This window comes from Chamaea fasciata, unplaced genomic scaffold (genome assembly GCF_029207755.1).
Source record: "Chamaea fasciata isolate MVZ Bird 193981 ecotype frontalis unplaced genomic scaffold, bChaFas1.0.hap1 SCAF_22, whole genome shotgun sequence".
NCBI lineage: Eukaryota > Metazoa > Chordata > Aves > Passeriformes > Sylviidae > Chamaea > Chamaea fasciata.
The window spans coordinates 1,281,197-1,295,212 of NW_027094107.1; the positions used below are offsets into that span (position 1 = coordinate 1,281,197).

General features: G+C 44.9%; 1 protein-coding gene across 3 annotated transcripts in view; it reads right to left on the reverse strand.

Moving 5' to 3' along the window:
• Window positions 1-2,850: 2,850 nt before the first annotated feature.
• The window catches only part of AMOT (angiomotin), a 52,592-nt gene continuing 41,426 nt past the window's right edge, over window positions 2,851-14,016 (reverse strand). For all 3 annotated transcript variants that reach the window (XM_066202306.1, XM_066202304.1, XM_066202305.1), the window contains exons 8-13: window positions 9,700-9,849; window positions 8,070-8,260; window positions 6,077-6,199; window positions 5,220-5,452; window positions 4,216-4,440; window positions 2,851-3,219 (exon numbers count right to left, since the gene is read on the reverse strand). In XM_066202306.1, coding sequence (XP_066058403.1) covers window positions 3,119-3,219; window positions 4,216-4,440; window positions 5,220-5,452; window positions 6,077-6,199; window positions 8,070-8,260; window positions 9,700-9,849 — 1,023 coding nt within the window. In that variant the 3' untranslated portion in view covers window positions 2,851-3,118. The remainder of the gene's footprint in view (window positions 3,220-4,215; window positions 4,441-5,219; window positions 5,453-6,076; window positions 6,200-8,069; window positions 8,261-9,699; window positions 9,850-14,016) is intronic.

Below are 14,016 nucleotides of genomic sequence, written 5' to 3' on the forward strand. Positions count from 1 at the left end.
TCTAATACCCGAGTTTAAGAAAAACTCTTAGTCTAAAATTTTGGTTTGCAAAGGTCGTTGCAATCATCGTTAAAAACCACTTTCTACTAGAAATAAGCTCTACAGAAGGCAAAGGAACTAGGTGTGCAGTTTGTCTCCTTAAAGCAGTTTCTGTTTCAAAAACAAAATAAAGAGCTGTACAGAGACTGAAGGCCATGGTACACATCTTCCTCAAAGCAAGCAGCTCGTTTACATTCACATCGGGATGGCTCTGAGGAAGCTCCAGGGGAAGAATACATTCCTGATGGCTCCCGGTTTGTCAGCACAGGAAAGTGACCTCCAACTTCCACTGCAAAGTTTTGGGGTTTTTGCTTTTTTTGGAAGAAATTGAAAATTACGAAACAGGGCAAAGAGCCTGAACTAAGCAGAGTGAAACTGCACCATCTTCCAAAATTACTTCAATGGGCAAGGAACTGCCAAGGCTCCTGCAGTCCTGATGGTTCAGGCTGTCAGAGACAGCCTGGCTTCCATTTCTGGAGGAGAGAGTTGCTGTATTTTATTCACAGGAAGCTATTATGTCCTTTTTGATTTGTAAAAATAAAATGCAGCGGCACTCCACTTGAAAATTGTGAGCTGCAGGGAGGATAAACCAATTCTTTTCACCTGAACAGCCAATACTGATTGGGGAAAATCGGTTTTCTGAAAGAGGTTTTATCTGTAAAAGATCCAAATTTTCCCAGACATTTTAGAACTAATGTGATTTAAGTGAGTTGTGACTGTTTATTTAGAGCCCTACAGTCGTAAAACTTCTTTCCAGATGCTGAGAAGTATTTGTAAAGATGGAATATAACTTTTCCTGACTCTAAAGGAAAAGGATTCAAACATTTCTCCCCCCGTCGCACACAGACACTCAATGGTATTTGATCTCCCTTGTTGTTCATTTTAAGCCAAACCCCCAAAATATAATAGAGATATTTATGCTGAAATGGCAAAAAAGATGGACACCTTGAGCTAATGAGAAAAGCTGCATGTTCAACAACTGTGGAGGAGGAAGAGCAATCAAATCCTCCAGGGTGGGCATTACTTCAGAAAGTGGGATGGAATTAAGCCAAGAGAAATAAAAGCAAGACATTCTCAGGGATGAGGATGAGGTGGTGGTGGACAGTGTGCCTAGAAAAGAGTGAGGAATGGTTCAGAGGGAAGGGAGGGCTGGAACTCTCTGCAAAGACGTTGTCCCACAGGGCAGAGCCAGGCAAAGCCCTGCAGTGCAGCTCTGCAGAGCCTGCAGCTGGCTGATGGAAGGGGTTTGTGCCTGGCCAGTGCATCTCCCACCCCACCCTCTGCCACCTCTGCCTTCTGCAGGACTGGCCTGAAGATCCCTAAGCAGCAGCAAATCTGCCAGAAACGATGGGAAGTGTTTTCCTTGGGGTTTTAGTGATTATTGTCAGGAGGAAAGCTCAGGGCTGAGCTTTAGGCACCACCCGTGCAGGGAGAGGCAGCTCCTCTCCCCTCCCACTGTGGAGCTCCTGTGATCCCTGCTGGTCTGGGAAGGCCATTTCATTTGAACATCACAGCAGTAGTGCCAAACAGGAATTAAAGACATTCACTAACTCTGTGATCATTAATTATTGGATTTCCTTATTTCCGGGGTGAAATGAAAATTTTGCTACTCCAACGCCGCACAGAAAGCTGAGACTAGTCAGGTTCCCAGTGTGTGACCACTGGCTAGTGAAATATTTTAACATTCAAGTACAAAAAAAAAAAAAAAAGTAGTTTTTAACAGGAATTAATATTGAAGTGTTTTAATAAAATGCAAAGACAGTAACAAAAAAAATACTCATGTACTTCTATTGGTCTTAGTATTTCCTTATAGTTTCTGTAACCAAAGCACTGCTGCATCTGTGCTAGCTCCCCAAAATCTGGAAGAGAACCTCATGACTTAAATATGTAACTTTCTTCTGTAATGCCTCTGGGGCTTCCTTTAAGCTGCTCTCTCCACTCAGATGAATTCAAGAAGCATTTTGAAAGGAGAGAATCTGCCATCTGAACCTTTGCATGGAGCTTTTCTTGAAAGCTCTACTTCTGAGGCTTTGCTGTGTGAAAAAGAATCCAGTCTCTCCAGAAAGGAGGGACAATACAAAGCTGAAGGGCATTTGAAATATAGAAAAGTCTGCTACAAAGAAAGATCTCCACAGACGCAGTAGATAAAGTTGTTAAATCTGAAAAACAACAGGGCCTCCCACTTGAGCTATGGTAAATTCGAAGTAGTTTCACTAAAGTCAATGGCATTACCATGGCAGAAATCTGATCTAACAGATCAGGGCTGGGCCTGTAAATTCTCCTTATTAATTTATGTAAAACATGAATGCAATATATTATTTACTATCCACTGTACAAATTATTGAAAAAGTACTTAAGTATAAAAGTATGGCAAATCTTGCAAAAGGAACTACAAACATGAAATGCGACATTAATCACCGGAGTCGTTTGTTTTAATAACGAAATAATTAAAAAAGAAATTTGGGAATTAAAAAAAAAAACGTTACCACACTGAAAATGGAAATCTTTTCAGCCTGTGAACATGAAATACCTATTCTGAGTTCTTACACTGAGAGGAAAGGGGAAGTGAAAGGGAAATCTCCCTTGATCGCAGCTCGGATTTATAAAAGCTTCCCAGAACACCTGTATTCTAAAATCATTTAGTGATGCTCACAGCAATGTCCCTGGTTCTGATCATTTTAAGGCCATTAAGATCACCTTACTACATTCAAGCTAGACATGTAACCAGCACCTGTGAGAGCAGGTACTTCTGCTTAAGAGACTTTAAAAACACTGAAGTGAATTATCAGCTGTAGTGCACCTAATGTCTAGTTGTTTTTTTTTTTTCTCCAGATGTTACCATATCCAGTATCTAAAAAATAAAGGGGGAAACTTTCAAAGAACAAGTGTTATGGGTTTTTTATAATTTAGAACAAATTATAAATTAACCTGTCCAAACTTTTGAGACATAATATACAAGAGCAAACAGCTGAGTATTCTTTTATTACTCAGGTACTACATTTTTTTTTTTTCCCCAATAAAAATGTCTTTTAAAAATTTCTCGCTACTGTCATCCCAGCTCAGATCCTGGTACAGCCTTTCAGATGAGGTATTCTACCATCTCTCCATCTGGGAGGTCCTGCCCCACAGTCTGAACAGGGGCTTTTCTTTCAAGAGTGCTGGAGTGGAAGAGTGGCCCATCTATGTGATGAGGAAAAACAAGAAACAGACAATTAAAGGTGTAACTCCAATGAGGTAAGAAATATGACACCAACATTTTAAGTCATCTTGTATCATTGGCCAAAGACAGCTAATGACTTATTTAGTTTACAAAAACTCAATTCCCACGTATGCAGCTAGACAAATAAAGGTATCTTATCAAATTCCCTTTGGGTACCTCCCACTGATACACAAATCCACATCAAGCTGCAGTGACTGCATTTAAACCAATGCAGGGAAGGTAGATTTCCCCCTCAATACCCATTAAACAGCAGAGCATGGGCAGGAGGCAGAGCCCAGCCAAACGCTCTCTGCCATGAAGAACAAGAGCACTGTAATGTGTCTGTAAGGAGAAGAGGCAAGGTTGTGTAATCTGCATTGATTTGGCAGAGTGGGCTGGAAAATGAGCAGCTCTTGCCAGCTGGGAGCTCTGTGGGAAGCAAATTCAGCTCCTGGGACAGTCACTGTCAACTGGATCTCCAAGGCTGAAGCTGGTGCTGTGACTGGATGGTACCAGGACAGCTTTACTGTGGTAATTCCCTCTCCTCCTTCTCCCTTCCCCTCTCTGGGTCCCTCTGGTTTTGGATGCCCACTCAATGCAATGGCCAGTTTGAACAGCCCATTTTCATGTGTTTAAACGCCACATCCTACTCACAACTTACTTCAGAGTAGACACTGACTCAGAGACTGCCCAGGGATTTGCATCTCCTGTCCTCAGTTCTCAAATCTTGCTGCACCTCCCTGCCCAGTGTGCCCACGCTTATGCTGCCACTCCTCAGGCTTGTTTTTTAATTCCTTCAGAGTGTTTGTGACCACTCAAACACCATCACACTTGTCCCTGAAATCAACTTGTCCTCACAAAAACTAACCCCAGTTTGCCAGGAGGGAGAAAGGGACATCAGGGCTGCGCCACAGGGAGTGAGTGGGTGGCAGGGTCCCCCCTGGGACTGGGGCTGAGTTACCTGTTTTCTCTGTTACCTGTTTTCTCTGCACTGTAGGTCAGGTTGGTGCTGGGGAGTCGTGCTGGGGTGGGAGCTGCAGGGGAAGGAGCAGCTTTGCCCTGCTCGCTGCCTCTGTCTGTCTGGGTGCTGCAGTCTCTGCTGCCTGTCTTGGAGTGGGCTGACAGCAAGGGCGTGGAGGGAAGGACAGGAGAGGGGGTGGAGGGGATGGATTCCGAGCGATATTCTGTTCCCAGCAGAACACCTGGGCGGGAGAAGGGAAGGAAATGTCACAGTCACAGAAAACTGACTGCTAACAGCTCTGCACCACTCTGCACTGAGTGCTCCAGGACCTGGAACGTGCTCCCTCCCTCCCTCCAGAGGCAGCACTGGTTTGCCTTTCCACAGCACCTTCCAACCCTGGGTGCTGAAGTACCCGAGGAATAGCAGTGTCCCCACGTTGCTGCTTGCACACTCTGAAATCACCTGCAACACGTCCTCATTTACATTTCAGGGGTTTTTACTCTCAGTTTTGGGCCTAACTTCTCCCAGGGGGAAAAAAAAAAAATCATCTGGGATTTGCTTTGTTACAGCTCCGTTTCTCAGAACAACGCTGCTGAGCCATTCCAGACAGGAGTCATGGCTGGTGCAGGCACAACCCTACAGGATGGAAATCCTGATTAACATCTCTGCTCCAATTCAAGGAGACTTTACACCCCTACCTAACTGAACGCAAGTGCTTGGGGGCCCTGAAAACTGTATCCCAGGCATGCCTAAAGTCTGGTGGCAAAATGGGAATAAAGGCTTACATATTTAATGGCAGAACCTGAGTATCAGAAGTCACTATTTCCCAGAAGTGATTAAAATAAGCAGCTATTTCAAATGTGTGCCATCTTGCAGCCAGCTTTACTGCAGGCCAGGCCAGCTGCTCTGTCTGTCCAACACATCCTCTGCTGCTGCTGCTGCCTCCCCTGCAAGCAGTGGCTCGTGTATCAGAATTGCCCCTGATATTTGGAAGTTTTGCCCCCGGTATTTGGAAATTACCCAGGCTGCCCTTCCAGCTCTTGTCCTCCCTCTTCTCCTCCAGGATGGGGGTGCTGCTCAGCGTTGAGGAGTGGGACAGCAAGCCTGAGCCAGCGTTGGAGATGGACATGAGCGACTTGGCAGGTCTCATGGAGGAGAGCTGCTCCGTCTTGCCGGGCTCCTTGCGGGAGCGCTGCTGCAGCACTTTGATCATGGCATCCTTCTCAATGATCTGAGCGTGCAGGGTCTTAATCCTTTGGGGGAAGGAAAAGGGACAGTGTGAGTGACTCCCAGCCCACTGGGCTGAGGCCTCAGTGTCCCCATGGCTGTGACTAGGGCTGCCTTAGGCACTTGGAGAGGCAGAGGGAGGATGCCAGGAGACGGTCCTGGGCACTGGCCCACAGAGCAGATCATGTGAGACAGTGTGATACACCCACCCACCTCTGGCTACTGGAAACTGCTCTGAACAGCCATGGAAGGAGCTCGGAGACAAATCTGAGAGTTATGGGCAGGACATGAAACCAATAGAAAGAATTAACCCACTTTGGGGAGCTGCCTTGGGCCTAACCCCAGAGAAAACAGCTCTGTGAGCCTGTTAAGGGGTGGCTGGAGCCTGGGGTCTGATGAAGAGGCCCTGAAGAGAGAAGAGGAACAAGCTAGATGCAAAAAATCTAAGACAAGACTTTTTTGCATTAGCCCTCAGTATCTAGACAGGTTTTATTTGCTGTTTATACTTCCTTGGCCAAATGAGCGTCTGGCATTTGACGTCGTTGCTGCTGGTGAAGGCACAAGAATTTCTGGTTCTGAGGCACCTACCCAGGCAGTTAATTTCAAATCCTTGTCCCAAAGAAACCAGACAGGACCAAAGTGCACTCTACCTTCCTTCCATGTCCAGACATCTCCTGTTGGCCAGCAGGATCTCCTCCTCCTCCTTCTGGATGCGAGCCTCCAGTGAGGTGTCGTAGCTGGGGTTGGGCGAGTGGCTGATCACCGTGGTGTCCCTGGGACAAGCAGGACAGCACATGAAGGACCTGCCAAGTCTGCTGCTTTCCCCCCAGCAGCACAAAAGTACCACTCAGATGGAACTAACAAGAATATCCAGTATTTTTTTTTGGAGTTTAAGCTGGCTCAGTGTCTTCCAAAAATCCAACTCCTAATTTTAGTCTGGCCTAGTGAAGAGGGATTACAAAAACATGCAGATCATTACAACCACCTCCTGCCCATCTCAGGCCAGTGCCTCACCTAAACTGATCACTGCACTACTCAAACTGATCAATGAGGCAAGTCTGAGGACACAAGGAGGGGAAAGGAACACCAGGCACTCCTCTTCAACTTCAGATGAAAAGTTCTTCCTTTCCCCTTCCAACAGTATCATACAGGGGATGTGAATATCAAAGGGAACAAGACATGGAAATTTCTTCTAAGCAGCCTGGTCCAAAAAAATTTGGAATAGGGTGAAAAGAGTTTCAGACTGATTCCATATAAGGCCTAATGTTAACACTGTGATAGTTGGTCAGTCCACTAACCAAATAATGAGTATTTCATTCCTGTGAAATAAATTTCTTCTCTTGTGAATGTGGAAAAGCATGAGAAGATCATTCACCAAAGAAACCCAACCTGACCCAGTTCCTGCCTGGGCTCTAAAGCATCCCTCCTCAGCTCCCCAAGGGATGCCAGTTTCCACTGTTAAAGAAAAGGGAAAGAGATCTGGACAGTGTAGAAGAGATTGGCACTGGAATTAGTGGAATCTAGATGGAAATGAAAAAGCAGAGGCTCTTTCCTGACTGGACAACATTCTTGTTCATTTAATGAAACCTGAGCAGGCCTAACACATCCCCTCCCACTCCACGATAAACAAAAGACCAGGCCCCAAGTTATCAGCCCACACTGAAAATATAACGTGGCCTCTAAGCACAAGGAGCAGAGGAGCCTTTAGGGAATCTCTGGGGAGGTGGAAAACAGTGCACAAGAAGCATCAATACCCTAAAATAACAGCTTCCTTCTGGAACAAGATAAGATAAGTCTTTAAACGCTAACACAGCAGATATGCAGCTTCACCCCTGTAATTCCAGTGTGATCTTACAAGCTGGGAAAGCAGTTGTGATAACATCCCTATCTGGACTTGGCTCATGAAACAATCTGCACTAAAATCTGCTGTCCAGAACCATAAACTAGTGAGCAATGAAATTCCATGCAAGCAAGGCTTAATGCTAAGGAGTTACACTCCAGTAACAGCTCCTGTTTACCAACCAGCTGAGGCACTCGGGCCTATTTACAGCCATAAGAAGTGTTTCTGTACAGTTGCCTTGGAATGGGAGCTTGTTACCAAATTTCAGACACCCTTCCCACCCCCACAAGCGGTGCTCTCCATACACAGCAGAATGTTTGGAGCAGAACTTCCTAGTAGATGCTTCTGGTTAGTAACCAGACAATACCACAAAGTAATTTGCAAAAACATTCTGGAGAACAAGGAAGCCATTCAGGGTGAATGATGTGAATCACCAAGCTCACCCCATCTCACATGACTTCAGCAAGGACTGATTCCTGTTTTAAAAATAAAGAAAAACCACCCCAAGACTCTTCTCCTTTGAATCAACAGCTTCTAGGAATGGCTCAGAACAATTCTAGTCTGGAAAATGGATCCTGCATGGGGAGGAATCTTCCCCTGGAAAAAAGTTTCTAATTGCTGGCAATTGCACAGCTCCCAGGAAGAGCAGCCAAGCTCCACCTGCCTGCAGAATTCTGAGGAGCTGTTCAGACCACAGGGTGAGCAGTCAGAGAAGGATGGCATGGCAACATTCCTGGGTGGGAAATATGACATTCAACTGGAAAAAAGAAAATAATCCCAACGCTGTGAAAAGTCCCATTTACCTCTGAGCAGCCACGGTCGCAGCTGCATCCAAAGCAAACTGCCTCATCACACTTTCCTCCAGGTATTTCTGCTCCCACTTGGTCATGTCAGCTTCCAGAGCAAGGATCCTCTCTTCCTTCTCCCGCAGGAGCTCCATGAGCGCCGTGGCGTTGTACTCAGAGACGTTGGCAGCCTGAGATGTGCCCTGACGCTGATTCCCAGGAGGTAAAAACAAAAACAGAAATCTCAGGATGCAGCTGCAAGGCTCAGGGTTGGCTGCTTTGCTTTTTGTCACTGGTTTGACACGAGAACCACCCCCCAGAGAGAAATGCAGTGGCTTTATGCTGTGTTGGGCAGGCTAACAAGAAAATACCTGAGATGGAAAATACTCCTCCCAAGGCCTTTTTTTCCATGTGCAGAGCCCCAGATATACATCCCAGAGCTGGACTGGGCTGTACAGGTGTGATGTGCACAGCCCTTCCTTCATGCCTGATGTAACAAAGACTGACTCCCAAGTGTTCAGCAAGGCACTGACTAGTATCATCCCTCCAAAAAAATACATCCAAAATATTTTTAAAGCGTTTGATTACTAAATGAATATGATCAGTGTATAGCTGGGGACTGAAATAATTCAGTTCTAAAGCAAGACTCGGAAGGCAGTGTTTCCTTTCCAAGTAAGGAAGCGTGGGGATTTGCTCAGATAATAGTTCAATGAATAAAAATTGCAGTTTTATATGGAAGTCTCATGTGGAATTAGCAAGACATTTGACTTAAAAAAAAATAAATGGTTTAAAGGAATAGAAATTGGGCAGACTAATTATTTTATGCTGAGCTCGTAATTTTTAACCATGACAGGAGAACAATTTTTTGTGTTGACTCAGGCTCAATGTAAAAAGTTGTGGGGTTTACAGTACCTGATCTTCCAAAAGCATAGCAGGAAAGTTTATCAAATTACTCTAACTCCTACTAAAACCAATGCAAAACCCCAGTATTTAAATATCTATTCCTAGGCAGAGATGGAAGTTAGGTGATAAAAGTAGCCTGAAACTAAATGTGATTTAGAACAGAGGTCTGCATCCTATTTCCAGTAAAACTCTGACACCTGACAGCTCATCTGTATTTAACACAGGCTGAAGTAAATGCGATTCTTAACACACCTGCACAATCTGCTTCTCATTCATTCTTTTCACTGAAAAGGACTCATAATAATATTGCAATACAGTCTATGTGAAACTCCCATCCATTTCCATCAGCTGCACTTATAGAATTGGCTTTGCCAGTTTAGTCTTGTGTGCTTTTTTAAAACTCAAAAGGTTTTTGAAGGGCCTCTTTCCAGGCCAGCTGTTAATGAATTATAGATAGAACCCCAAACTGTGACCAAGATTTAAAAAACAATTTCAAATAATATAACCATGGTATTTCAAGGTAAAGCAGCATGAGGCTATCTCTGCATCTTGTCACAGGATGAATCCCCTATCGCTCCTTATCTAAACTCTCTCGTTGAAACAGAATTCAGTCAGGTAAAAGCAACACAACAGCCAGGAAAGGCATGAATCTAACTAGTGAGAAAGAAGCTTTTCAACAATACAAGATAAAAAAAAACCCACTGCCTTTCTCTGGTGTGTGGGGCAGGGTGCAATCCCGCAGTACCTGCTGCATGCGGAGAGACTCCAGCTCCCTCTCCAGCCGCGTGCGCAGGCGGTGCTCCAGCTGCTCCCTCTTCTCACAGGCTGCCTGCAGCTGCACCAGGGCCTGCTGCATCTTCTCCACCTTCTCCACATACACCTGCTTCTTCTTCAGCTGCAACGAGGCAAGGAAAGGCAACGTGAACGATGAGAACCAGCCAGTGAACCTGGGGCTTTGCCAGCAGCCAGGGAGAATGTCCAGGTGACTTCCAGCACTTGAAGGAGCCCACAGGAAAGATGGAGAGAGATTATTTACAAGGGGCTGGAGAGTGGGAATGGCTTCCCACTGCCAGAGGGCAGGATTAGAGGGGATACTGGGAGGAATTCTCCCCTGGGAGGGCGGGCAGCCCCTGGCACAGGGTGCCCAGAGCAGCTGTGGCTGCCCCTGGATCCCTGGCAGTGCCCAAGGCCAGGCTGGACAGGGCTTGGAGCAGCCTGGGACAGGGGAAGGTGTCCCTATGGCAGAGGGCTGGAATTGGATGATCTTGAAGGTCCCTTCCAGCCCAAACCATTCCAGGATTCATGACTGCTGTCAGTGGGCCCTAGGCTCCTGCTCTGGACTGGGCACTGAGGATGTGACAGCCTTGTCCCAGCTCTGCTTTCCTGCTGGGAGCATTTGTCCTTTTTGTCCTCAGTGACCCCACGGTAACGATGGGGAAACAGAGGAAATTAACTGTGGCAAATGTCTGAGAGCAGCAATGGACTAGAAAGGGCACCAGGGACTGAAACAGTGTTTGAGTGACTTGACACACGTTTCCAAGGTAACTGCAGCAGTGTTCAGAGCTGGTCCTCAAGTTGGGAACACTCTCAGTGTAATATTGAAAATTGCTGGCAACCTTTTTACAAGATTAAACAGAAACTGAATCAAAATTTGCAGCATCCTATTGCAGTCTGGTCACAATAAAATAACAGTATCAAATGTGACTCTCCCCATGCCAGGTTTTCATCCAGGTTTATCCCAGCAGTCCAGACATTCTTCTTGCCCTGAGAGATCCTGCTCTGTTCCTGCCACTGCCCTTCCATCCTCCTCCACTGCTCATCCTGCAAACCAAGTTGCCACCCTGCCTCACAAGAAGCAACCAAAAGAGCCCCCCAGTAACAGTCTTAGCAAGGTTAATCCACAGCTCAGGCAGAATAAAACCAAACTAAAATATTACTTAAATTAAAAAAAAAGAATAAAACATATCCAGGGTGCAGCTCTATTCAAACATAGGGAACAGTGCACACCTGTGGGCATTATTTTCTGTTTAGGGAAAGACTAACAATTGCAATTAGCTGGCCCTGTGCAGCAAATCTGGGGCACTGCTTTTGTAGCTCTGATTGTCATACACCCTGAAATACAAAAATAGCAGGAAGAAGGCAACTTTTCCCAACAGGCAGAGCCAAAGAAGCACCACAATGCGAAACACAGACTCCCTTATGTGAGTTCAAAGAGCTGCTCTACAGCTTCATGGAAGAAAAGTCCACTGAGGGATATTAAAGACAAAAGACACCACTTTTGGCTCAGGAAGTCCTGCTTGGAAGCGGAAAGTATTCTGGGAAAGTATCAGAGCTCGTTGGCCCCATTCTGACAGTGTTCCCCAGGAATCTGCTCTCAGCCTCAGCACACACAGGATACTTTGATCTGAACGACACGAGCTCTTCTTACATGGCACCTTTGTTCCAAAAAGGTCTTATCATGTGTTTCTTCAAAATTTTTCCCTTCTCTCACTCCTGTTCCTTCAGGCAATGCAAAGAGCAGAGACAGAAAAATCTCCCCACACTATTAATCCCAGACATAGTATCCTTTTCTTCTCTCCAGAAAGTCAGCAGGCATCTAATCTCACAGTGTGAATGTTGCTGCCTTAGAGGATTTTCCCCAAACAAGAATTTTATAATAAAATTTACAATAAATAGTGAGCAATCCAGCCAAAGGGCTTCCCACCAGTGCGCGTACAGTAGAAAGGTATTTTTATAATTTGATTGCTCAAGATTTCAAACTTGTTTGGAATGGGAGGGATGAGAACATTTTAATGTAACTTAATAGTCGGCTGCTGCTCTGCAGAAAATCAATAAATATGTTGTATTTAATAAATCTTTTTATTCCAGATCATAGTACTGGATAACACCAATTGAAAGTTTGTCAGACTGCACTAAAGTGTGGATCGATGCACCAGTTTTAAACGTAGATTAACAGCAGCCCAAAGTAACCAGAAGTGATAAATATAGGGTCAGCAGCAGAACCCAGAAATTAGGAGCACTCAGTGTTTTGGGTCCTCACCTGGACAAGAGTGAGGGACAACTTGATAAACTCACTGGCAGTGAAATACCACGCATGGAGGTGAAAAATAATGTCTTCAAAACCAGCTCTCCTCCCTCTCTCTTCTTTACAAAAGGAGTTAAGGATGAAGTGATGGACATTTGGTCTCATTACCTACTACAAAGCATTTAAATTTCTGAGCAGTTTTTTTTAACACACATGCAAAAAACCTACAAAAGCAGCCACAACATTTTACAGTCTCACAATTAACAAACCTGAGTATGCATATGTGTGGATTAACGTTCTGGCCTGCATTCAAAGAATATCAAGAGCCCAGCCAAAAAAGCAGAATTAGGACACAGAAATTCCACTGAAACATTCACTTTGAACGTGCTCCCATCAGGCAAACCTGCAGGTGAAAAGTTGCAACACAAGCTGTTGCCCAAGTTCCCAGCACTGCCTGCACACGCCTGACTCGGGCACCAGACCCAACCTACAGGCACAGCTTGTTCAGTGGCTTTGCAGAAAGACAACATCTTTTTTCTCCCTTCACAAGATGCACTTCATCTTCCAGCATCAGGAAGAATTAGGAATGTTGGAAGATTTAGGTCTGGTGTGTAGTTTTCTTTTCAACAGCTTAAAACGGGAATTAATTCACAAATGCCTCAAATAATTTGCAGGTTTTTGGAACCCAGGTGTTCAGTAAGCTTTAAAGGCATGGGATGTGCTCCAGACAACTCAACTTTCCTAATGTCTTTTGTCAGAATTATCCTTTCCCCATAAAATAATCTCATTTCATGCACTTGCTGCCCTCAGTTAAGTCACTGCATATTCTGGCACTCTCACTCATTTCCAGCTCTGCCACTCTGCTACTGCAAGTATTCATAAGAAAAAGTTACCTTTCTGTGAACCAGGACTCTCCAGAAGTCGTAGAAGAGAAATCTAAATTTAAATATTTTTTTGTTTTCATCTCTATGACTGGATCTGAACTCTCAGTGGAAAGAGGACCAGGAATGATCCGGGCACAGAAGGATTTCATTACCAGAAATCGAGAGTCTGATCCTGTTTTCCTAAGACAGGAATTGGAAACAATTCCCTGAGTATTGCCAGGGTGCTGAAGACATAACTAAGATGGGGAGGAGGAAGAAAAAGCAGCATGCTGAGGCTTGTTCTTGGTCATTTGCCATGGATTCCCCACCCTCTCTCTCCCAGCAAAGAACCAAAATTGGCTGCTCAGTGCCAAGGGCCACAGCAACATCTCCCAGGGCAGGGATGGCATCAAAGGACACAGGAATCCTCTCCTCTGCATCAGGCCTCGCAGTGAACACGTGCTCTAGATAAGAGTTCATTCCTGAAGCTTTACAAAGATGCAGTCACGCCCTTTGGGATGTAATTTTAAATAAATTTGACAAGATAGTAATTTTCCTTTTGATGGTACAGCATTTAACTAAGAAGCAAGCTCATGTTCACATAATGTATCGTAACTGCTTTGCCTCCAAGGGTGCTCTGAAAATGCAGAGCATTTTGCTAATGAGAATGTCTTTATTTTAACACCTATTTATGATGTAAGATCTCAAACAACCTCAGTGCATGTCTGGAAGCACAGCAGGATGACTGTATCCATCCCGAGCATTTCCTACAGCACAATTTTAATAATGTCCTTATCATCTCCAGGTGGATCCCTGACTGCTTTGGGAAACGTCCTAACCAAGCATCAGAGGTCAGGCTATCAACAAAATTTTCTAACTAAACCAATGTAAACAGGAGCAATCACTCTCCAGTTGCCATTTACTACAAAGTTTACGTAAATTCTGCAGCAGGACTGAGGACAAGAAAAATAAAGATGACCACGACTGGCCTGGGCTCTGCAGAAATCCAGTGCACAAAGAGCAAAGCAATGCAGGGAACATCCCTGAAAGATCCCCTGGCTGCCTGGTCAAGTATTTCCAGCTCCACTTCACTTCCCCTCTTCCTTGGCATGTACTTGCATGGTCTAAAATCAACGGCCAAATACAAAGTTTTCCTCTCAGAAACGGGATATTT